Source organism: Scyliorhinus torazame, chromosome 1 (genome assembly GCF_047496885.1).
Source record: "Scyliorhinus torazame isolate Kashiwa2021f chromosome 1, sScyTor2.1, whole genome shotgun sequence".
In the NCBI taxonomy this organism is placed as follows: domain Eukaryota; kingdom Metazoa; phylum Chordata; class Chondrichthyes; order Carcharhiniformes; family Scyliorhinidae; genus Scyliorhinus; species Scyliorhinus torazame.
This window is the reverse complement of record NC_092707.1, coordinates 315,465,117-315,491,211: the sequence shown is the minus strand read 5'-3', so window position 1 is coordinate 315,491,211 and position 26,095 is coordinate 315,465,117. Positions and strand designations below refer to the sequence as shown.

At 51.8% G+C, this 26,095-nt stretch overlaps 1 protein-coding gene across 3 annotated transcripts in view; it reads left to right on the top strand.

The window, feature by feature from the left end:
• LOC140424335 (echinoderm microtubule-associated protein-like 6) overlaps positions 1-26,095 on the top strand; it is a 755,202-nt gene that overhangs the window by 310,635 nt on the left and 418,472 nt on the right. For all 3 annotated transcript variants that reach the window (XM_072507857.1, XM_072507856.1, XM_072507859.1), the window contains one exon: positions 23,433-23,539. In XM_072507857.1, coding sequence (XP_072363958.1) covers positions 23,433-23,539 — 107 coding nt within the window. The remainder of the gene's footprint in view (positions 1-23,432; positions 23,540-26,095) is intronic.

Here is a 26,095-nt window from a genome sequence, read left to right as displayed (position 1 = left end):
CTCCGCCATTCAAGCATGGCTGATATTTTTCTAATTCTCCTACTTCTCCCCATAACCTTTGATCTCATTATTAATCAAGAACCTATTTATCTCTGTCTTAAAGACACTCAGTGATTTGGACCCACAGCCTCCTGCGGCAATGAGCTCCACAGATTCACCACCCTCTGGCTGCAGAAATTTCTCCTCATCTCTGTTTTAAAGGATTGTCCCTTGAGGCTGTGCCCTCGGGTATTAGTTTTTACTTCTTGTTGAAGCATCTTTTCCCCGTTCATTCTATCTGTTCTCTCTATTCTGTAAGTTTAATGAGATCCCCCATCATCCTTTCAAACTCCAAAGCATTAATATATAATGTGAACGGTTGGGGTCCTAGCACAGATCTCTGAGGTACCCCACTAGCCTCTGCCTGCCAATCAGAAAAAGACCCATTTTTCCCAACATTTTGCTTCCTGTCTGCTAACCAGCTTTCTATCCATCTGAAGACACTATCCTCAATCACATGCGCTTTAACTTTACACAGTTATCTGCTGTGTGAGACCTGTCAAAAGCCGTCTGAAGTCTAAATAAACCACATCCCACCGGTTCTCTCTGGTCAACTCTACGAGTTATGTCTTCAGATTTGTTAAGCATGTTTCCTTTCGTAAATCCATGCTGACCTTGTCTGATTGCCCCAGTGCTTTCCAAATGCTGGGCATGAAATACTTGATAAGTGACACTAGCAATTTCCCTACTCCTGACATTAGGCGCACTGGTCTATAGTTCCCAGTTTTCTCTCTTCCCTCCCTTTTTGAATAGTGGGGCTATATTATCTACCCTCCAATCTGTAGGAACCATTCCAGAGTCCAGAGAATTTTTGAAAATGACCACCAATGGATCTTCTATTTCTAGGGTCACTTCCTTAAATATTCTGGGATGAAGATTATCAGGCCCTGGAGATTTATCTGCCTTCAATCCCATTAATTTCCCCAAACTATTTCTCGACTAATACTAATTTCCTTAATAAGAACCTAAGAACTAGGAGCAGGTTAGGATATCTGGCCTTTCGAGCCTGCTCCGCAATTTAATGAGATCATGGCTGATGATTTGTGGACTCCCGCCCGAGCACCATAACCCTTTATTCTTCTATTCTTCAATAAATGATCTATCTTTATCTTGAAAACATTTAATAAAGGAACCTCAACTGCTTCATTGGGCATGGAATTCCTTTGATTCGCAACCCTTCGGGTGAAGAAGTTCCTCCTAAGCTCAGTCCTAAATCTGCTTCCCCTTATTTTGAATCTATGCCCCCTAGTTCTGCTTTCACCCACCAGTGGAAACAACCTTCCCACATCTATCTTATCTATTCACTTCACAATTTTACATGTTTCTATAAGATCAATCCGCATCCTTCTAAATGCCAACGAGTACAGTCCGAATCTACTCAACCTCTCCTCGTAATCCAACCCCTCAACTCTGGGATTGACCTAGTGAATCTCCTCTGCACACCGCCCAGCTCCAGTACGTCCTTTCTCAGGTAAGGAGACCAAAGCTGAACACAATACTCCAGGTGTGGCCTCACTAACACCTTATACAATTGCAGCATCACCTCCCTAGTCTCAAATTCCATCCTTCTAGCAATGAAGGACAAAACTCCCTTCGCCTTCTTAATCACCTGTTTCACCTGTAAGCCAACTTTTTGCGACTCGAGCACTAGGACACCCAGGTCCCTCTGCACAGCAGCATGTTTTAATATTTTATCATTTAAATAATAATCCCTTTTGTTGTTATTCCTACCAAAATGGATAACCTCACATTTGTCAACATTTTATTCCATCTGCCAGACCCTGGCCCATTCACTTAAACTATCCAAATCCCTCTGCAGACTTCCAGTATCCTCTGCACTTTTTGTTTTACCACTCATCTTAGTGTTGTCTGAAAACCTGGACACATTGCACTTGGTCCCCAACTCCAAATCATCTATGTAAATTGTGAACAATTGTGGGCCCAACACTGACCCCTGAGGGACACCACTAGCTACTGATTGCCAACCAGAGAAACACCCATTAATCCCCATTCTTTGCTTTCTATTAATTAACCAATCCTCTATCCATGCTACTACTTTACCCTTAACACCATGCATCTTTATCTTATGCAGCAGCCTTTTGTGGCACCTTGTCAAAAGCTTTCTGGAAATCCAGATATACCACATCCATTGGCTCCCCGTTGTCTATCACACTGGTAATGTCTTCAAAAAAATTCCACTAAATTAGTTAGGCACGACCTGCCCTTTATGAACCACCTTCCAGCATCTTCCCTACTACCGAAGTTTAGCTAACTGGCCTATAATTACCTGTTTTCTGCCTACCTCCTTTTTAAAATAATGGTGTCACGTTTGCTAATTTCCAATCCGCCGGGACCACCCCAAAGTCTAGTGAATTTTGGTAAATTATCACCAGTGCATTTGCAATTTCCCTAGCCATCTCTTTTAGCACTCTGGGATGCATTCCATCCGGGCCAGGAGACTTGTCTACCTTTAGCCCCATTAGCTTGCCCATCATTACCTCCTTGGTGATAACAATCCTCTCAAGGTCCTCACCTGTCAAAGCCTCATTTCCATCAGTCACTAGCATGTTATTTGTGTCTTCCACTGTGAAGACCGACCCAAAAAACCTGTCCAGTTCCTCAGCCATTTCCTCATCTCCCATTATTAAATCTCCCTTCTCATCCTCTAAAGGACCAATATTTATCTTAGCCACTCTTTTTTGTTTTATATATTTGTAGAAACTTTTACTGTCTGTTTTTATATTCTGAACAAGTTTACTCTCATACTCTATCTTACTCTTTATAGCTTTTTTTAGTAGCTTTCAGTTGCCCCCTAAAGATTTCCCAATCCTCTAGTCTCCCACTGATCTTTACCGCATTGTAAGCTTTTTCCTTCAATTTGATACTCTCCCTTATTTTCTTAGATATCCACGGTCGATATTCCCTCTTTCTACCATTTTTCCTTTTTGTTGGTATAAACTTTTGCTGAGCACTGTGAAAAATCTCTTGGAAGGTTCTCCACTGTTCCTCAACTGTTTCATCATAAAGTCTTTGTTCCCAATCTACCTCAGCCAGCTCTTCTCTGATCCCATTGTAATCTCCTTTGTTTAAGCAAATCTCCTTTGTTTCAGCTCCTCACTGAAACTTGTGCTGATCAGAACTGCCTGAACATTATTCATGTCTTCCTTTGTGAAGACTGAAGTAGAGTACAAATTTAGTTCCTCAGCCATTTCTTTGTTCCCTGTTATGAATGCCCCTGTTTCTGACTGTAAAGGGCCTACATTCGTTTTTATCAATCTTTTTCTTTTTTACATACCTATAAAAACTTTTACAGTCGACTTTCGGTGGCGTGGGCGAGCAGGGTGGCCGCAGCAACAAGAGCTCCCGCCGGTGGCCGCGATTCGCGGCGATTTCGGGGAAATCCCCAAGTCTTCACGCACCCCCCGGCGAAGAACCCCACGCGGGTGTCTGAGGCGGGGGCTGAGGCGCTAGGCCCGGCGTGACGTCGAGGTCAGAGCAGCGGGGGCAGAGCTACGAGGAGACCGAGGCGGCAGGGCCGAGGCCAGGGCACCATGTAGGGAGGGTGCTCCACGTCGGATGGCTCCCACCTAGGAGGAAGAAAGAAGGCTGAAGCCTGGTCCCAGGGGAGCTCTGGGTGAATGCAGAGGAGAAAGAAAGAAGGTTTAAGGAAGTTTGGTAAAAGTTTTTTTTTCTCCCCCTTTTTTTTCAAAAAATGAACAAGTCAGAATGATGAAGGACAGGAGGGTGAAGGGGGAGAGAGGAGAAAAGAAAGAAGATAAAAAACAATAAGCCGCTAAAGGATGCTAAGAGCAGCGTCGAAGAAAGGAGGAAACGCGGGTTCGCCGCTGAAGGAGAAGACGAGCTTGACAGGTTGGCGGAAGGTGAACTGCAAGGCGGGCCGCACTACTTACAGTGGAGAAGATGACCGAGGTGATGGCGGTGGAGCTGGAAAAACGGTTTGCGAGACACATGGAGGCCTTGAGGAAGGAGGCGGCGGTCGTGTTGAGGTCATTGGTGGAGGAGGCAATCGGCCCGATGCGGGTGGTGGTGGCAAAGGCATCGGCCGAGGTGAGAGAGCAGGGCGAGAAGATGGAGGAGGTGGAGGAGGCCGTGTCACGACATAGCGACCAGGTCGCCTCGACGGGGGACGAGCTGCGGAGGGTGGTGGAAGTTAACAGAGGACTCCGAGCAAAGCTGGAAGACTTGGAAAACCTGTCAAGGCGGCACAATTTGAGAATTGTGGACTTGCCCGAAGGGACAGAGGGCCCAAGGCCAACGCAATACTTCGCTAAGAAGTTGGCGGAGCTGATGGGGGAGGGTGAGAGCCCCACCCTGTACGAGCTAGACCGAGCTCATCGGTCATTAAGGCCGAAGCCCAAAGTGAACGAGCCGCCAAGGGCAGTAATTATCTGCTTCGATAAGTTTTGCATGAAGGAGAAGGTATTAAGCTGGGCGAAGCAGAAGCGTGAGGTGCTGTGGGATGGTACTGCGGTTCGGATCTACCAGGACTTGACGGTGGAGTTGGCAAAAAGACGAGCGGTATTTGGGCGAGTGAAGGCTGCTTTGTACAAGAAGGGGGTGCGATTTGGTGTGGTGTACCCGGCGAAGTTGAGAGTAACATATAACGCCAAAGACTTTTATTTTGAGACAGCGGAGGCGGCTGAGGCGTTCGTGAGGGCAGAAGGCTTGGGACAGACGTGAAGAGCGGAACTGGAAGAGAGACTGGACTGGGTTTGAGCGGCTGGAGAATGTATAAATGTTACTACTTTCTTTTTACTGATTTGTATTGAAATTTACTTCTCTTTGCATTGTTACAGAGTTCAAGTTAATGGCGTTCTGTGTTGCGACGGTTAAATGTTATGTTAGTGAATTGTAGGGGTTGGATTGTTGGGTTTGTTTTGGTGTTTCTTTCTCGGGGACTGGGTGGAAGAGGGCAAGAGGTCCTTGGCGGGGGGAGCCACCCGCGCTAGCTAACTAAAGTCAGTTAGTGAACGGGGGTGAGGTGAGAGGAGGGCTGCGGCGTTGGAGCCTGGATAGCTGGCTTCATTGGGCCTACGAGGCGAGCGAGAGGGGGGGAAGGGATGGATGTTGGGGGATGTTTTTGTAGGGGGTTCTTGGGAGGGGGGGAAGGGGTTCGATGTTAACAATGGACAGGGGCGGGTCAGGCTTATGGGGCAGGGCCCGGTGGTATGGTGATGGTGGATAAGAAAGGTGGGGGGGTGAGAGACCCCCAGTAAGGATAGTCACGTGGAACGTGAGGGGGCTAGGAGGTCCGGTCAAGAGGTCAAGGGCGCTTGCACATCTTAAAAATTTGAAAGCCAATGTAGCAATGCTGCAGGAGACTCACTTGAGGGTGATGGATGGGCTCGAGGGGTAGCGATGTTGGTCAGCAAAAGGGTACGCTTCCAGATGGAGAAGGTGGTGGCAGATCAGGGGGGTAGATATGTGATTGTGGCAGGGGTGCTGGAGGGGAGATTAGTGCCGCTGTTAAGTGTATACGGTCCCAATTGGGACGATGTGGGATTCGCGAGGAAGGTGTTTGGGGCTATTCCCGACTTGGACATGCATGAGCTGATTGTGGGGGGGGACTGGAACTTGGTGCAGGAGCCAAGGTTAGACAGATCACGGCCGCGCTCGCTGGTCCCATCAGGGGGGGCGAAGGCGCTGGCTGGGCTAATGGTGGAAATGGGAGAGGTGGACCCTTGGAGGTTCCTGCACCCAAGGGAATGGGATTACTCGTTTTTCTTAGCGGTCCATAAGGTATACTCGCGGATCGACTTTTTTGTGGTGGGGAAGGCTTTGCTGGCTGGAGTCAAGGGGTCGGAATACTCTGCAATTGCAGTGTCAGATCACGCTCCACATTGGGTTGATATGGTGCTGGAGAAGGGGGTAGCGCAGAGACTGGGGTGGAAACTGGATGTGGGGCTTTTAGGGAACCAAGTGTTCTGTGAGAAAATTGAAAAGGTAATTAAGGAATATGTAGGTTTCAATTGTACGGGTGAGGTGTCGAAGGCAGTCGTCTGGGAGGCTCTAAAGGCGGTGGTGAGGTAATTTTGTTTAAGGCCAGGGTGGACAACGAGGAGAGGTTGGAGCGGCAGAGGGTAATAGATGAGATGTTGGAGGTAGATAGGAGGTATGCAGAGGATGGGGACCCGGCGAAGCTGGAAAAGAGGAAGGAACTACAGGCGAGCTTCGACCGACTGTCCACCAGGAAGGCGGTGCGCCAACTGCGACGAGCAAGGGGTGCAGTTTATGAACATGGAGATATGTTAGCAGGTCAGCTCCGGAGGGAGGCAGCGGCAAGGGAAATTCTTCAGGTGAGGGATAGGGCAGGGAAGTTGGTGGTGGCTCCAGTGCTGACTAACAAGGTTTTTGAGGAGTTTTATGAGAGGTTGTACAAGTCAGAGCCACCCGGGGGAGACCGTGAGATGCAGGAATTTCTATATGGGTTGGAGTACCCGAGGCTAGGGGAGGGGGACAGGGCTACATTAGAAGGAGCAAGTGTGGAACAGGAGATAAAGGATGCAATTGGGAGGATGCAGTCGGGGAAGGTGGCAGGGCCGGATGGGTTTCCGGTGGAATATTATAAAAAATTCAAGGATAGGTTGGCACCCCTGATGGTGGGGATGTTTGAGGAGGCAATAGGGAAAGGGGCGTTGCCGCAAACCTTGGGGCAGGCATCGATTTCACTGTTGCTAAAACGAGATAAGGATCCGACGGAGTGTGGGTCGTATCGGCCCATATTACTTCTGAATGTGGACGCAGAAGTGTTGGCGAAGGTACTGGCGGGTAGGCTGGAGGAGTGCCTCCCGAAGGTGATAGGGGAGGATCAGACGGGGTTCGTGAAAGGGAGGCAGCTGTTTTCGAACATTAGGAGGGTTTTGAATGTCGTTATGGCACCGGCGGAAGGGAAGGAAACCGAGGTAGTTCTGGCATTGGACGCCAAGAAGGCGTTTGATCGGGTAGAATGGGGGTACCTGATGGCAGTGCTGGAGCGGTTTGGGATTGGACCAAGGTTTGTGTGGTGATACCAGGTATTGCGGTACCTGAGAGGTGGATGACCATTGGCTAGACCCAGAAGTCTACCATTGGCTGATATACATAGCTCCGCCCTGAGAGGCGGAGTATAAGAACCAATGCCGTCCCAGCAGCCTTCACTTTCTGTATCGAAGCTGCTGGGGAACAGTTCCAGCAGATTAAAGCTTATTAGTTATGACTCACCTTGTCTCGAGAGTAATTGATTGCGCATCAATTTAATCTGCTACAACTTCAGTTGAAAGGATGGATTTCCGTATCAAACCGGAGTGCCTTCAGCTCAGCCCCCACGTGGACAACTCTGCTGCTATCTTCAAACATTGGCTGGCGTGTTTTAAGGGCTACCTCGACATGGCCGCCGACACCCCCACGGAAAGACAAAAGATGCACCTTCTACGCTCGCGGGTCAGCCCTGTGATCTACCCTCTGATCGAGGAGGCGGAGAATTATGCTGCAGCAATCGAGCTGCTAGAAGGACACTATATCCGCCCTGTGAACCAGATCTACGCCCGTCACCTGCTGGTCACTGGCAGGCAAGGCCCCGAGGAAATGCTGGAAGACTTCTATCGGCTGGTGCTGGGCCAAAACTGTGGCTGCCCACCAATTTCGGGGAACGAGCACACGGAACTTTTGATCAGGGATGCTTTCGTGGCAGATATGACTTCCCCCGATGTCCGCTGAAGGCTCCTAGAAATGGACACACTAGGACTTACTGAGGCACGGGCCCTGGCGGGGTCCATGGACGTTGCGTATAACAACGCACTGGCTTTTGCTCCCGGATGCGCGGCGGCCCTCTGGGCTGCGTGGCACCCCGTTGCGGCAGCCCCTCAGACCTTCCCTCTGACCCCGCAAGCCTGCGCGGCGAGACGGCCCGCTACCGCCGCCGCACAACGCTGTTTCTTCTGCGGGCAGGCGAATCATCCCCGCCCGTGCTGCCCGGCCCGCACCGCCACCTGCAAAGGGTGCGGCAAGAAGGGCCACTATGTCGGGGTCTGCAAAGCCTGACTTTTAAATTTGGCGGCCCTATACCCCTTACTGTCTGCGGCCTCGCGACCCTTAAGGTCGACACGCCTTCCCTGTTTGCGAACCTCACCCTGGATTGCAAATCCGTCGCCACCAGGAGCAGACGGTACAGTGCCCAGGACCGGACCTTTATCAGGTCGGAGGTCCAAATGCTGCTGAGGGAAGGGGTCATCGAAGTGAGCAACAGCCCCTGGAGAGCTCCAGTAGTGGTGGTAAAGACCGGGGAGAAACATAGGATGGTCATTGACTACAGCCAGACCATCAACAGATTTACGCAGCTGGATGCGTACCCTCTCCCCCGTATAGCCGACCTGGCGAACAGGATTGCGCAATACAAGGTTTTCTCCACGGTGGATCTCAAGTCTGCCTACCACCAGTTACCCCTCCGTAATGGTGACTGCCAGTACACTGCCTTCGAAGAAGATGGGCGGCTCTATCACTTTTTAAGGGTCCCCTTCGGTGTCACGAACGGGGTCTCCGTCTTCCAACGTGAGATGGACCGAATGGTTGACCGGTACGGCTTACGCGCAACGTTCCCGTATCTTGATAACGTCACCATCTGCGGCCATGACCAGCAGGACCACGACACCAACCTCTGAAAATTTCTCCAGACCGCGAATATCCTTAATCTGACTTACAATAAGGATAAATACGTGTTTAGCACCGACCGTCTAGCCATTCTAGGCTACGTAGTGCGAAGTGGAGTCATAGGCCCCCACCCTGAGCGCATGCGCCCCCTCATGGAATTCCCCCTCCCTCACTGTCCCAAGGCCCTTAAGCGCTGCCTCGGCTTCTTCAGCTATTATGCACAGTGGGTCCCCAATTACGCAGACAAGGCTCGACCCCTGATCCAGTCCACAACCTTCCCCCTGTCGACGGAGGCCCGCCAGGCGTTCTGCCGCATCAAAGCAGACAGTGCAAAAGCCACGATGCGCGCCATCGGCGAGTCCCTCCCCTTCCAGGTTGAGAGCGATGCGTCCGACGTAGCTCTGGCGGCCACCCTCAACCAAACGGGCAGGCCCGTGGCTTTCTTCTCCCGCACCCTCCATGCTTCCGAAATCCGCCACTCCTCGGTCGAAAAGGAGGCCCAGGCCATAGTAGAAGCTGTGCGACACTGGAGGCATTACCTGGCCGGCATGAGATTCACTCTCCTCACGGACTAATGGTCGGTTGCCTTCATATTCGATAATGCACAGCGGGGCAAGATTAAGAACGACAAGATCTTACGGTGGAGGATAGAACTCTCCACCTACAATTACGAGATCTTGTACCGTCCCGGGAAGCTGAACGAGCCTCCTGATGCCCTGTCCCGCGGCACTTGTGCCACCGCACAAGTGGGCCGCCTCCGATCCCTCCACGAGGACCTCTGCCACCCGGGGGTCACTCATTTCTTTCATTTTATCAAGACCCACAACCTGCCCTACTCCATCGAGGAGGTCAGGACAGTCACCAGGGACTGCCAAACCTGCGCAGAGTGCAAATCGCACTTCTACCGCCCAAAGAGGGCGCACCTGATAAAGGCTTCCCGTCCCTATGAACGCCTCAGCATGGATTTCAAAGGCCCCCTCCCCTCCACCGACCGCAACACGTACTTCCTAAACGTGATTAACGAGTACTCCCGGTTCCCATTCGCCATCCCCTGCCCAGACATGACCACAGCCACCATCATCAAGGCCCTCCAGGGTATCTTTACACTGTTCGGTTTCCCCGCATACATTCACAGTGATAGGGGGTCCTCCTTTATGAGTGACGATCTGCGTCAATTCCTGCTCAGCAAAGGCATCGCCTCGAGCAGGACGACCAGTTACAACCCCCGGGGAAACGGGCAGGTTGAGAGGGAGAACGGCACGGTCTGGAAGACCGTCCTGCTGGCCCTACGGTCTAGGAATCTCCCAGTCTCCGGCTGGCAGGATGATGGTGGCCCTTCACTCAATCCAGTCGCTGCTCTGTACTACCACAAATCAGACACCTCATGAACATCTCCTTGTTTTCCCCAGGAAGTCCTCCTCTGGGACCTCGCTTCCAACCTGGCTAGCGACACCCGGACCCATCCTGCTTCGGAGACATGTGAGGGTGCACAAGTGGGACCCGTTGGTCGAGAGGGTCCACCTGCTGCATGCCAACCCCCAGTACGCCTATGTAGCGTTCCCTGACGGCCGCCAAGACACGGTCGCCCTTCGGGACCTGGCGCCCGCCGGAGCCCCACGCGCACCTGCACCACTGCCCCCACCCTCCCAGCAGCACCTGACCAGAGGGTCAGTACTCCCGCCGCCCCTACCTAGGCCCGAACAAGCACCGACGCCCCCTACAGGTGCCCCTCCCCCGCCCACTTTTCGCCCCAACAGCGCCGCCTAGGGGTGACGAAGCTGCCTGGGAGGACGACACCACGTTCCCGGAGTCGCAACCACCGGGGCCCCCATCAGGATCACCGCCGAAGCCCAGACGCTCCCGAAGGACGACCAGGCCACCCGATCGACTGATTGCTGCACCATGAACACTTTGCTATTACCCTCGACATCACGTCCCCTCCATACCTGTTCCTACCATGCGAAAGACGACATTAACGCTGGCCATCACCCCGCCGGGTTCTTTTTAACAGGGGCTGAATGTGGTAGTACCAGGTATTGCGGTACCTGAGAGGTGGATGACCATTGGCTAGACCCAGGAGTCTACCATTGGCTGATGTACATAGCTCCGCCCTGAGAGGCGGAGTATAAGAACCAATGCCATCCCAGCAGCCTTCACTTTCTATATCGAAGCTGCTGGGGAACAGTTCTAGCAGATTAAAACCTATTAGTTATGACTCACCTTGTCTCGAGAGTAATTGATTTGTGAACTGGGTAAAGCTATTATACAAAGAGCCGAAGGCGAGTGTCCGCACAAATAATATCAGTTTGAGATACATTTCTCTCCACCGCTGGCCATCACATTGATAAGTTCGGGAGCATGGAAAGGAATAATGCGGGGGGGGGGGGATAGAGCATAGTGTGTCCTTATATGCCGACGACTTGCTGCTGTATGTGTTGGAACTGAGTGCACCGATAGGAGGAATATTGGAGCTACTGCGGGTATTTGGGTCTTTCTCGGGGTACAAGCTGAACCTGGACAAGAGTGAGTATTTTGTGATGTCTCGGCCGGGGGTGGGGGCAGGGGTGGGGGGGCTGCCATTCCGTAGGGCAGGGACTCATTTTAGGTATCTGGGGGTGCAGGTTGCCCAGGAGTGGGGGAGGCTTCGCAGGTACAACATCACTAGTTTGATGGGGAGAGTGAAAGCCGATCTGGCAAGGTGGGATGGCCTTCCTCTGTCACTGGCAGGTCGGGTACAGGCGGTTAAAATGAATGTGTTGCCCCGATTCCTGTTTATTTTTCAATGCCGAACGATTTTCCTGCCAAAGTCTTTTTTCAGGGAGATTGAGGGAAGGATTACCTCATTCATATGGGGAGGGAAGGTGGCCAGAGTGAGAAAGGTGCTGCTACAGAGGGGAAGGCAGACAGGGGGTTTGGGTCTCCCGACCCTGTTGTACTACTACTGGGCGGCGAATGTGGAGAAGGTGCGGAGCTGGGTCAGAGGGGTGGATTCTCAGTGGGTCAGAATGGAGGAGAGTTTGTGCAGGGGGTCGGGGCTGAAAGCACTAGCAACAGAGCCGCTCCCGATGGCACCGGGGAAATATTCAGCGAGTCCGGTAATAATAGCTTCATTGAAAATCTGGCGGCAGTTTCGCCAACACTTTAGGTTGGGGGTAGGGTCAAGGGAAATGCAGATTCGGGGGAACCACAGATTTGAGCCAGGTAGGTGGGATGGCAGTTTTCGGAAATGGGAAGAGCGGGGGATTAAGACGCTAAAAGATTTGTTTCTTTGGGGTCGGTTTGCAGGATTGAGGGAGCTGGAAGCGAAGTATGGGATAGAGCAGGGAGAAGTGTTTAGGTACATGCTGGTTCGGAATTTTGCCAGGAAGGAGATACAGAGCTTCCCAGAGTAACCGGCCTCCACATTGCTGGAGGAGGTGTTGACGACAAGGGGACTGGAGAAGGGGGCAGTGTCCGCGGTGTACGGAGCTATTTTGGAAGAGGATAAGGCACCACTGGGAGGGATCAGAGCAAAGTGGGAGGAAGAGCTGGGAGAGGTTATAGAGGAGGGGGTCTGGTGTGAGGTGCTCCGGAGAGTGAATGCCTCCACCTCATGTGCGAGGTTGGGGCTGATACAGCTGAAGGTGGTATATAGAGCGCACCTCACGAGGGCGAGGATGAGCCGATTTTTTGAAGGAGCAGAGGATGTGTGTGAACGTTGCGGGGGTGGGGGGGGGGGACAAAACGTTCATATGTTTTGGTCCTGTCCAAAGCTAGGGGAGTACTGGAAGGAGGTATTTAGGGTAATTTCCAATGTGGTGCGTGTGAAACTGGACCCAGGTCCACGGGAGGCCATATTCGGGGTGTCGGACCAGCCAGGGTTGGAAACGGGTGCGGAGGCAGATGTCATAGCCTTCGCCTCGTTGATCGCCCGAAGGCGGATCCTGCTGGGATGGAGAGCAGCCTCTCCACCCAGTGCCCTGGCGTGGCGGGGGGACCTGTTGGAATACTTGACCCTTGAGAAGGTTAAGTTCGAACTGAGAGGAAGCTCGGAGGGGTTCTACAAGTCATGGGCACTATTTATTATGCACTTTCAAGAACTGGATAACATCGAACATTAGTTGGGGGGTTGAGGGGGCGGGGGGAGGGGGGCTGCGTAGATTAAGGGTGACTATCGGTAATCCCTGAATACTTTTTGTCATTTGTTTATGTAAACATGCGGGCTGATGTTTGGGGTTGGTGGGCAGATGGGATCGTTGTTATTGTTATGGGGATTGACATATCTAGCTGATTATTGTTTATTGTTGATGGTTGTAAATGCGGGAGAAAATGTGAAAAAGGAGAATGGGCCGAGTGGCTGAATTCTGCTCCTATGCCTTATGGTCTTCGGGGCTGATTTAGCACAGGGCTAAAGAGCTGGCTTTGAAAGCAGACCAAGGCAGGCCAGCAGCACTGTTCAATTCCCGTACCAGCCTCCCCAAACAGGCGCCGGAATGTGGCGACGAGGGCTTTTCACAGTAACTTCATTTGAAGCCTACTTGTGACAAGTGATTTTCATTTCATTTTCATTTCATTTTATGGTTCTATCCTGCTAGACTTTCCTCCAATCGGTAGTAGTCTCCTCCCTCGGGAATTGGAAGCAATTTGAGCAGCACTTTAAGATCTTTTCTCTGTCTTGCTTAGCCCTTATTTATAACAATCAACTATTTAAGGGGCTGTTTAGCACTAGGCTAAATCGCTGGCTTTGAAAGCAGGTCAGCAGCATGGCTCAATTCCCGTACGACCCTCCCCGAACAGGCACCGAAATGTGGCGACTAGGGGCTTTTCACAGTAACTTCATTTGAAGCCTACTTGTGACAATAAGCGATTTTCATTTCATTTCATTTCGTTTTTCATTTCTTAACTTCTGGTTTGGACCCTTCATTTAAAGGGATTTGAGCATTTTGGGGATCTATTTGTAGAGGGGAGATTTGCCAGTTTTGGGGAGCTTGCTGACAAATTTCAGTTGCCCAATTCTCGCCTCTGCCATTATTTTCTGATTTGTGACTTTTCCTGTAAGGTTTTTCCTTCCTCTCCTTTGGCCCTGCCCTCCTTCTGGCTGAAGAACGCTTTATCCTTGGCTCCAGCTAGCGAAGGGTCTATCTCAGACCTATACGGCTATATTCTCTCATCAGATCCTGCCCCATTGGATGAGGTGAGGGTGATGTGACAGAGGGAGCTGGATCCTGTGTTTACTGATGAGGCTTGGAGGAAGGATCTCTACAGGGTCAACTCCACGCCCTCTTGTGCTCGGTTGAGTTTAATCCAATTCACAAGTGTTACACAGGACGCACATGACCAAGGCAAGAATGAGTGGGTTTTTCCAAAACATGGAGGATAACTGTGATTGTTGTTTGCTTGCCCCAGGTAACCACATACATATGTTTTGATCCTGCCAGCTTTCTAAGTTTCCTTTTTAAACACTATATAAGAAGGCAAATGTTATATTAGCCTTCATAGCGATAGGATCTGAGTTTAGGAATAGAGATGTTTTCTGCAATAATGAAGGGCATTGGTGAGGCCACATCTGGAATATTGTGTGCAGTTTTGGCATCCTTATCTGAGGAAGGATGGTCCGACAATGGAGGGAGTGCAGACTGATTCCTGGAATGGCGGGACTGTCATATGAGGGGAGACAAAGTTGGTTAGGATTATATTAATTGGTGTTTAGAAGAATGAGAGGGGTTCTCATAGATACTTACAAAATTCTAACAGGATTAGATGGGGTAGATTCAGAAAGAATGTTCCCGATAGTGGGGACTCCAGAACTAGGGGTCATAATTTGAGGATAAGGGGTCAACCTTTTAGGACTGAGGTGAGGAGAAATTTCTTCACCCAGAGAATGGTGAATCTGTGGAATTCACTACCACAGGACGTAGTTGAGGCCAAAACGTTGTGTAATTTCAAGAAGGAATTAGATACAGCTCTTGGCGCTAAATGAATCAAGGAATATGGGGAGAAGGCAGGATCAGGATATTGAACTTGATGATCAGCCATGGTCATAATGAATGGCAGAGCAGGCTCAATGGCCTCCTCCTGCTTCCATTGTCCACTTAGTTTCTACGTAATGCAAATCCCTTTTAATGCTATTATAACACTGAAAATCTGTGTTGTATAGGTATTTGATTATGTTCAGGAATCAAAGAAGATTCCTCATCAGTGTGTTGCCCAGTACTTTGTAGAACGGTATTGTTATTGAAAGTTAATTATGGAACAAAGATTATGGATATGATTTTTCAAATGGTGGGTTTCCTGCTTTGCCATCTGAAGAGTCGTTACGATTGATATCGTAACAACTCTAATCATAACAACTCTACAGCCATTTAACACCCCATGGAATGATAATTAGCTGGACGCGGGACTTGCGTCTTTTACTTGTGCAAAAGTCCAGCCACAGAGGGCTGATGGCTAATCTGATTGGCAGGCAGCCTTGTAGTCCCAGCAGCAGCACTGGGAACTACAAGCAGTCCCCAAATTCTAAGACCCGAGTCCAGGATCTAGTAAGTGTGGGAGATTCTCCATGGAGGGGAGGTTAAGGCCTGGGTGGAGGTGGAGGGTGAGTGGAGTGTTGCAGTCTTTTTTTAAAAAAATAATTTTTATTAAAGGTTTTCATAAAATATCAATAACAAAATGAGAAAGAAAAAAGAACCCAACAGGGGTAAGTACAAAACACAATCTAAAAAAGCAACCCCCTAAACCCCCCCCCCCCCCCGTACCTAAATAATAAATTAACATTAACACCCCGACTTAAGACAGCAGGTGTATACGCCCCCTCAGATCCTTCCAGTGTAAATAACATAAACAAAAATAAAGTAAACCCCCCCCCCCCCCCACCCTCCGGGCTGCTGCTGCCATTGACCAATGTCTAGCGTTCTGCCAGAAAGTCTAAGAACGGTTGTCACCGCCTAAAGAACCTTTGTACCGACCCCCTCAAGGCGAATTTCACCCTCTCCAATTGAATGAACCCTGCCATATCGCTGATCCAGGATTCCACACTTCGGGGCCTCGTATCTTTCCACTGAAGGAGAATCCACCGCCGGGCTACCAGGGACGCAAAGGCCAGAATTCCAGCCTCTTTCGCCTCCTGCACTCCCGGCTCCTCTGCCACCCCAAATATTGTGAGCCCCCAGCCCGGTTTGACCCTGGATCCTACCACCCTCGACACCATCCTCGCTACGTCCTTCCAAAATTCCTCCAGCGCTGGGCATGCCCAGAACATATGGGTGTGATTTGCTGGGCTCCCTGAGCACCTAACACATCTGTCCTCACCCCCAAAGAACCTGCTCATCCTTGTCAAAGAACAAAGAAATGTACAGCACAGGAACAGGCCCTTCGGCCCTCCAAGCCCGTGCCGACCATACTGCCCGACTAAACTACAATCTTCTACACTTCCTGGGTCCGTATCCTTCTATTCCCATCCTATTCATATATTTGTCAAGATGCCCCTTAAATGTCCCTATCGTCCCTGCTTCCACTACCTCCTCCGGTAGCGAGTTCCAGGTACCCACTACCCTCTGCGTAAAAAACTTGCCTCGTACATCTACTCTAAACCTTGCCCCTCTCACCTTAAACCTATGCCCCCTAGTAATTGACCCCTCTACCCTGGGGAAAAGCCTCTGACTATCCACTCTGTCTATGCCCCTCATAATTTTGTATACCTCTATCAGGTCGCCCCTCAACCTCCTTCGTTCCAGTGAGAACAAACCGAGTTTATTCAATCGCTCCTCATAGCTTATGCCCTCCATACCAGGCAACATTCTGGTAAATCTCTTCTGCACCCTCTCTAAAGCCTCCACATCCTTCTGGTAGTGTGGCGACCAGAATTGAACACTATACTCCAAGTGTGGCCTAACTAAGGTTCTATACAGCTGCAACATGACTTGCCAATTCTTATACTCAATGCCCCGGCCAATGAAGGCAAGCATGCCGTATGCCTTCTTGACTACCTTCTCCACCTGTGTTGCCCCTTTCAATGACCTGTGGACCTGTACTCCTAGATCTCTTTGACTTTCAATACTCTTGAGGGTTCTACCATTCACTGTATATTCCCTACCTGCATTAGACCTTCCAAAATGCATTACCTCACATTTGTCCGGATTAAACTCCATCTTCCATCTCTCCGCCCAAGTCTCCAGACAATCTAAATCCTGCTGTATCCTCAGACAGTCCTCATCGCTATCCGCAATTCCACCAACCTTTGTGTCATCTGCAAACTTACTAATCAGACCAGTTACATTTTCCTCCAAATCATTTATATATACTACAAAGAGCAAAGGTCCCAACACTGATCCCTGTGGAACACCACTGGTCACAGCCCTCCAATTAGAAAAGCATCCCTCCATTGCTACTCTCTGCCTTCTATGGCCTAGCCAGTTCTGTATCCACCTTGCCAGTTCACCCCTGATCCCGTGTGACTTCACCTTTTGTCCCGGTCATGTGTGCCCTGTGCAGCACCTTAAACTGTATGAGGCTGAGCCTCGCGCATAAAGAGGAAGAGTTCACCCTCCCTAGGGCATCTGCCCACGTACCCTCTTCGATCTCCTCTCCCAACTCCTCCTCCCACTTACCTTTCAACTCCACCACCGAGGCCTCCTCCTCCTCCTGCATCACCTGGTAAGTTTCCGAGATCTTCCCCAATCCCCCCCCCCCCCCCCCCCCCCCCCCCGAGAGCACCCTGTACTGTACTGTGTGTGGCAGTAGCCGTGGGAATTCCACCACCTGCCGTCTGGCAAACGCCCTTACCTGTAAGTACCTGAAGGGGTTCCCCGGGGGGAGCCCGTACTTCTCCTCCAGCTCACCCAAGCTCGCGAGCTTCCCGTCCACAAACAGGTCCCCTAACTTTTGTATGCCCTGTGCCACCCCGAAAACCCTCCACCTGTTCTTCCTGGGGCGAACCGGTGGTTCCCCCGTAATGGGGTCCACGCCGAGGTCCTAACTTCCCCCCCTATGCCGCCTCCACTGCCCCCAGATTTTGAGGGCCGCCACCACCACCGGGCTCGTGGTATACCTCTTTGGAGGGAGCGGCAGCGGCGCCGTTGCCAGCGCCCCCAGACTCGTACCCACACAGGACGCCGTCTCCAGCCCCTTCCATGCAGCCCCCTCCCCCTCCATCACCCACTTGCGCACCATTGTCGCATTGGCGGCCCAGTAGTACCCACAGAGGTTGGGCAGCGCCAGCCCCCCCTATCTCTACTCCTCTCCAGGAACACCCTTCTCACCCTCGGAGTCCCTCGCGCCCACACAAACCCCATTATACTCCTGTTAACCCACCTGAAAAAAGCCTTTGGGATAAACACGGGGAGGCACAGGAACAGGAACAAAAACCTTGGGAGCACCGTCATTTTGATTGACTGCACCCTACCCGCCAGGGACAGTGGCAACTCGTCCCACCTCTTGAACTCCTCCTCCATTTGCTCCACCAGCCTTGTAAAGTTAAGCCTATGTAGGGCCCCCCAGCTCCTGGCCACCTCGACCCCCAAATATCTGAAGCTCCTCTCCGCCCTTTTTAGTGGGAGCTCGCCAATCCCCCTCTCCTGGTCCCCTAGCTGAACTACGAACAGCTCGCTCTTCCCCATATTGAGCTTGTACCTCGAAAAGTCCCCGAATTCCCTAAGCATCCTCATTACCTCTGGCATTCCTCCCACCGGGTCCGCCACATACAGCAGCAGGTCGTCCGCACAAAGCGACACCCTGTGCTCCTCCCCACCCCGCACCAACCCCCTCCAGTTCCTCGACTCTCTCAGTGCCATAGCCAAGGGTTCAATCGCCAGTGCGAAGAGCAGGGGGGACAGGGGACACCCCTGTCTCGTCCCTCGGTGCAACTGAAAGTACTCGGACCTCCTCCTATTTGTGACCACACTCGCCATCGGGACCTCGTACAACAGCCTAACCCACCTGACAAACCCTTCCCCAAACCCGAACCTCTTCAGCACCTCCCACAGGTACCCCCACTCTACCCTATCGAAGGCTTTCTCAGCGTCCATCGCCACCACTATCTCCGCCTCCACCCTCCCTCGCCGGCATCATGATAATGTTCAAAAGGCTCCGCACATTCGCGTTCAACTGTCTCCCCTTCACAAACCCCGTCTGGTCTTCATGGATGATCTGCGGCACACAATCCTCAATCCTCGTGGCTAAGACCTTCGCCAGCACCTTAGCATCTACGTTTAGCAAGGAAATCGGTCTGTAAGACCCACATTGCAGGGGATCCTTGTCCCGCTTCAGGATCAAGGAGATCAGTGCCCGGGACATCGTCGGGGGTAAAGCCCCCCCCTCCCTTGCCTCATTAAAGGTCCTAACTAACAGCGGGCCCAACAGGTCCATATATTTTTTATAGAACTCGACCGGGAAACCGTCCGGCCCCGGTGCCTTCCCCGCCTGCATGCTTCCTATCCCTTTGATCAGCTCCTCCAACCCAATTGGGGCCCCCAGTCCCGCCACCAGTCCCTCTTCCACCTTTGGAAACCTCAATTGGTCCAGGAAACGGCCCATCCCTCCCTCCTCCCGTGGGGGCTCGGATCGGTACAATTCCTCGTAAAAGTCCCTGAAGACCCCATTGATGCCAACCCCACTCCGCACCACACTCCCTCCCCTGTCCTTAACTCCCCCGATCTCCCTAGCTGCGTCCCGCTTCCGAAGCTGATGCGCCAGCATCCGGCTTGCCTTTTCCCCATACTCGTAGACCGCCCCCTGGGCCTTCCTCCACTGCACCTCCGCCTTCCTGGTGGTCACCAGGTCGAATTCGGCCTGGAGGCTGCGCCTCTTCCTCAACAATCCTTCCTCAGGTTCTTCCGCATACCTCCTGTCTACCCTCACCATCTCCCCCACCAGCCTCTCCCTCTCCCGCCGCTCCCTCTGCTCCTTGTGGGCCATGATGGAGATCAGCTCTCCCCTCACCACCGCCTTCAGTGCCTCCCATACCATCCCCACTCGGACCTCCCCGTTGTCGTTGGTCTCCAAGTACCTCTCTATACTTCCTCGGACCCGCTCGCTCACCTCCTCGTCCGCCAACAGCCCCACCTCCAAGCGCCACAGTGGGCGCTGGTCCCTCTCCTACCCCATCTCCAAGTCCACCCAATGCGGGGCGTGGTCCGAAATGGCTACTGCTGAATACTCGGTATCCTCTACTCTCGCTATCAGCGCCCTACTCAAAATGAAAAAGTCGATTCGAGAATAAGCCTTTTGGACATGTGAGAAGAATGAAAATTCCCTAGCCCCCGGCCTTGCAAATCCCCAAGGGTCCACCCCTCCCATTTGGTCCATAAATCCCCTCAGCACTCTAGCCGCCGCCGGCTTCCTACCCGTCCTAGACCTGGAGCGATCCAGTGGAGGATCCAACACCGTGTTAAAGTCTCCCCCCATTATCAGGCCCCCCACTTCCAAGTCTGGGATCCGACCCAACATACGCTGCATAAAACCCGCATCGTCCCAGTTCGGAGCATACACGTTGACCAGTACCACCCTCTGTCCCTACAACTTACCACTTACCATTATGTACCTACCGCCATTATCTGCCACAATGCTCGACGCCTCGAATAACACCTTCTTTCCCACCAAGATCGCCACCCCTCGATTTTTGGCATCTAGCCCTGAGTGAAACACCTGACCTACCCACCCTTTCCTCAGTCTTACCTGGTCTGCCACCTTCAGGTGTGTCTCCTGGAGCATAACCACATCCGCCTTGAGCCCCTTCAGGTGCGTGAACACGCGGGCCCGCTTAACCAGCCCATTCAGTCCCCTTACATTCCAGGTTATCAGCCGGATTAGGGGGCTACCCTCCCCCGCCGACTAGCCATGACCCCTCCTCGGCCAGCCACGCGCCCGTACCCCACACCCGGCCCGTTCCCCACAGCGGCATACCCCCCGTCTTGACCCACCCCACTCACTCCAGCTCCTCCTTGATCTTAGCAGCAGCAACTCGATTCCCCCCCCCCCCCCCCCCCCCCCCGGGCCCGGCTAGGACCCATCCTAACTGGTTTACTCCCCCCCCCCCCACCCCCCCCCCATTGCACTTCCGCAAGTCAGCTGACTCCTGCTGACCCCGGCCACTCCCGCCTCCCCTTCGACTCCTCCCATTGTGTGGCACACCCTCCTCTCCCGCTCCCCATTCACAGGCTCTCCCCCTCCGTTCTAAGCGTGGGAAACAATCCTCGCTTCCCCGCCCCGGTCCCCCCCCAGTCTTCGGCGCGGGAAAAAAAATCCCGCGCTCTCCACCTATCAGGCCCCGCCACCAACCAAAACAGTGCCCAACCCGCCCCATCCACCCTCCCCAACCCAAAAGAGAAAAACACAGAGAAAAAGAAACCCAAAACAATGCAAAGGCCCCCCCCTCCCCCCCCCCCGAACCAAAAATAGGCATAACATATCCACCGCAGTCCCCAATCGCCCATCCCGACCCTCGTTCGTGTGTCCAGCTTCTCGGCCTGAACAAAGGCCCACGCCTCCTCCGGAGACTCAAAATAATGGTGCCGGCCCTTGTAGGTAACCCACAATCGCGCCGGCTGCAACATGCCAAACTTCACCCCCTTCCTGTGCAGCACCGCCTTCGCTCGATTGTACCCGGCCCTCCTCTTCGCCACCTCCGCACTCCAGTCCTGATATATCCGAACCTCCGCGTTTTCCCACCTGCTGCTCCTCTCCTTCTTGGCCCACCTGAGCACACACTCCCGATCGACGAACCGATGGAACCGCACCAGTACCGCCCGCAGAGGCCCGTTAGCCTTGGGCCTCCTCGCCAACACTCTATGGGCCCCTTCGAGCTCCAGGGGCTCCTGGAAGGACCCCGCTCCCATCAGCGAGTTTGACATGGTGACCACATAGGCCCCCACGTCTGGCCCCTCCAGACCCTCCGGGAGGCCCAGAATCCGCAGATTCTTCCGCCTCGACCGATTCTCCATCTCCTCGAACCGCTCCTGCCATTTCTTGTGGAGCGCCTCGTGCGCCTCCACCTTTACCGCCAGGACTAAGATCTCGTCCTCATTGACAGAGATCTTTTATTGAGCCTCTCGGACCGCCACCCCCTGGGCCGTCTGTGTCTCCAGCATCTTATCGATAGAAGCCTTCATCGGCTCTAGAAGGTCCTTTTTAATCTCTCTGAGGCAGCGCTGGATACCGTCCTATTGCTCCTCCGCCCACTGCCTCCATGCTGCCTGGTCTCCGCCCGCCGCCATTTTGTCCTTCTTCCCTCCCTCCTTCTGGTCCACCACCACCATTTTTGTCACCCCGCTCCTAGTTAAAGCCATATGCTGACGGGGAACTATTATTAACTCCTTCCCACACCGGGAAACGTCGAAAAAGTGTCCTTGGGGGCCCTGAAAAGAGCCCAAAAGTCTCGAGAGGGAATCCTTTTGGCAGTGTTCGCTTCACCAATCTGCCCCAAAATGTCCGTGGGAACTCCTGAAAAAGGTCTAAGTGTCCGTTCCAGGCGGGAGCTGCCGAATGCGTGATCTACTCCTCCATGGCCGCCACCGGAAGCCTCGTCCCCGCTTCTTCAGTGCCCCTGGTGAGATCTTTTCACAGTTGTTCCCTCTGCTGTTAGAATTCACTTTTGATAAAGGTCCTCAGGACTGTTTGCAGCTTTAAGCTTGCCCTTCCCCCGCTTGCATGCTGCAAACTGCTGCAAATGCTGTTTATCCTGTTGCAGCCAAATCTTCCACTGCTTCTGCCGGGCCTGGCAGGCAAAAGACACAACACTCCTGGGGGACACCGTCAGGGGAGTGTTGCAGTCCTCTTGCCACACCGGGAAATGTCAAACAAATGCCGTGGGGGCCCTGCAAAAGAGCCCAAAAGTCCGTTCCAAGCGGGAGCTACCGAATATGCGACCTAGCTCTGCATAGCCGCACCCGGAAGTCGAGTGTTGCAGTCTTGATGGGCGGATTGGGGGAAGGAGAGTACCGATGGGAGCTGGGAGAGACCTCGGGTGGAGTTGGGGCGTACTCGCTATGGAAAGAGGGCTATTGAGTGAGATCCTGCCCGAGGTCCAAGGAGGATGAGCTGTTGGATTTCACCCTAACCCTAACCCCTGATGTCCTCCTTCCAGCCTCGAAATGGATGGCTGGTGGGAAGCTGCCTTTGCGTGGCCAATAATTGTTTTCTTAAGGGCCTCATTTAAGGCAAGGGCAGGAGGGCTGTCGTAGGCTTTGTCCACCCCACATAAAATTGCGGACGGTTTTGGTGGGGATAGTGGGCGGGAGGACAATGGGCAGGGGGAAGTTTTACACCCCTCCCCCATGCTTGCCTGCAACCTTGCCAGCATGGGACCAAAAGTTCTCCGCTATCTATGTACTAATGTTTTAGCAATAGTTCCAAGATATTACCATTTGCATGTTTGGAATCATAAATCTTCCAGAACTCTTCCAAACCTGTAGGTAGGAAATGGTTAGAACCAGCTGGAATTGTCACACCATGCTATTTGATTCCCCTGTCCCAAAGCTCTTCTTCCGTTGCCTCTGATAGATTGGAATGATTTGAACAGTTGTGTTTTTGTTAATTTTTTCAGTTTGCCGATTATTTGAAGCTTATTACGTTGGAAACATAGGAGAAGGAGTAGGCCCATGTCCACGATGAGCTTGCTTTGCCTTCAATAAGATAATGACTGATCTGATCTTGATCTCAACTTCATTTACTTGAACATGTTTTGTATGATATAAGATTTTTGTATAAGATTTTTAAACATGAAACAGCTCTTTAATGTATTATGATTTTATTATAATTTACTTTATTTTGAACAGAAAGTTATGCTGATTCGAACAGTGAGGAATCTGATTCAGATCTGTCGGATGTGGCAGAGTTGGATTCTGACATTGAACAAGAAATCCAAATCAGTTATGATCGTCAGGTTAGTAAATTCAGTGGTAGCATTGACGTTTATTAGTATTAACATTTTGAATTCACTGTTAGTTACACAAATTTAATCTTTTCAAAATTATCGTAGACATATTTTGATCATTTTCATTTATGGACCTATAATCCTTTGTGAAATGTATCTTATAATTAAGCGCAGCTGGCACGATGCCTTCATCCTGATGGGGGTGTTGCCCATTCTCGGCCACTGCCGCCGACTGGTCTGCCTGGGATTACTGGAGGGAGGGGGGGGGGAGACAGGGGTTAGAACCAAGGGCACATTTGTGGTGACTCACCCTGGCTGCCCTGAGAAGGTTGTGCAGCTTCTTCCTGCACTGCAGGCCGGTCCTGGCGGTGGTGCCCAAGGTGTTCATGGACTCAGCCACCTGTGCCCAGCCCAGTTGATGTTTGCGGGTGGCAGACTCCATTCCACCCCAGGGAGCAGGGTGTTCCAGCTCCCCTCCATGGCATCCAGCAGAGTCTCTAGCTCGGCATCAGCGAACCTCGATGCCTTCGGGATAGCATCTTTATGGCTGCAATGAGAGTGTGTGGGAGTGCAGCGCTTATATGCGGCTACAGCTTGTCAGGCTCTCTGATGCCCATCCCGACCCCGGAGAATCACATGCCAGTGTTTGTTGGAATTGCACGAGTTACACGTGGCGTCGGTGCTAGTCCATTAGGATCTCCTGAATCAGGATCGTAGAACACCACCAATTCAGTCCTGCGTCAGCAGTTAGTCTACGAAACAGAGAATCTGGCCCCAATTCTTTTAATGTTTGTGCTCCATAAGGGAAGTATTTTTATTAGGTTATGAACCAGGATCACAAGTGGATCATAACGTAGCATATCCAGAAAAACTTAAAATGTTTATTTCAGTGCCATAATTGACTTGGGGCCAGGAAGGGGAATTCAATGAGTTGAATGGGAAGAGGATGGATGAAACTGGAAATATGTTTCAGATAAATGAGCAAAAAGCTGCAAAGCCACATTGAGCTGGATATCAACAGGAACAGGTTACATAGGTTGGGGTGACAGAGATTTGAACAGGGCGCCTGGAAGTCTGGGCTTCTTGACATATTATGGAGTTTTGACATACTCTTTATGTACTTATCAGGTTCCCTGCTGAAAGCAAATCTCTTAAGAAGTGCAGAACCACAACAGTGGTGGATTTTAATTACCCGAATATTAACAAATCTAGAATTAATGCAAAAGGCACAGAGAGAGCAGAATTCTTAAAATTCTCAGAGCCGCCACCACCACCAGACTTGTGGAGTATCGGGCCGGCGAGAAAGGGAGAGGTGCCGTTATCAGTGCTCCCAAACTTGTGTCTTTATATGACGCTGCCTCCATGCGCTCCCACACCGACACCTCCACTACCCACTTCCTAATCATGGCTATATTTGCCACCCAGTAGTAATTACAAAGTTCGGCAGCGCCAAGCCACCCTGCCCCCGACTGCATTCCAGCAACACTTTCTTCACTCATGGGGTTTTACCCACCCACACAAAGCCAAAAATAACCTTATTCACCCGTTTAAAAAAGAGATGAAAATGGGGAGGCACTGAAAGACAAACAGAATCTGGGGAGGACAGTTATTTTCACGGTCTGGACCCTCCCCGCCAGTGATAACGGGAACATGTCCCATCTCTTAAAGTCCTCTTTCATTTGTTCTACAACCCGGGATAGGTTTAACGTGTGTAGTACCTCCCATTCCCAAACCACCTGGATTCCCAAATATCGAAAGCTTCTTCCTACCATTCTAAACTGCAACTCTCACAGTCTCTTCTCCTGCCTCTCACTTGGATCACGAACATCTCGCTTTTCCCAATGTTCAATTTATACCCCGAAAAATTACCAGATTCCCCTAAGATCCACATAACTTCCCCCATCCCCTCCAACGGGTCTGAGATATACAAGAGCAAGTCATCTGCGTAAAGCGAAACCCGGTGCTCCACCCACCCCCGCCCCCCCGAACCAGCCCTTTCTTACTTTGAGGCTCTCAACGCCATGGCCAGTGGCTCTATGGCCAGAGCAAACAGTAGCGGGGGGAGGGGACACCCTTGCCTCATCCCTCGATGTAGTTTAAAATAACCCAACCTCAACCGGTTCGTACGCACACTAGCTACTGGTGCCTGATAGAGCAATCACACCCAGTCAATGAAGCCCTTCCCAGCACCTCCCACAGGTAATCCCACTCCAAAAGCCTTCTCTGCATCCATCCCGACCACCACCTCCATCTCCTTTCCTTCTGAGGGCATCATAATAACATTTAGGAGCCTTCCAACATTGGCCTTGAGTTGCCTGCCCTTTACAAACCCCGTCTGGCCTTCCCCTATCAGCCCCGGGACACAATCCTCTATCCTTGTGGCCACTTTCACATTCAGTCAAGAAATTGGCCTGTATGACCCGCATTGCTGCGGATCCTTCTCCCATTTCAGGATCAATGAAATCGAGGCCTGCGACATTGTTGGGGGGGGGACTCCCTTCGCTCTTGCTTCATTAAATGCCCTCACCAGCAGTGGGCTCAATATCTCCAAAAACCTCTTATAAA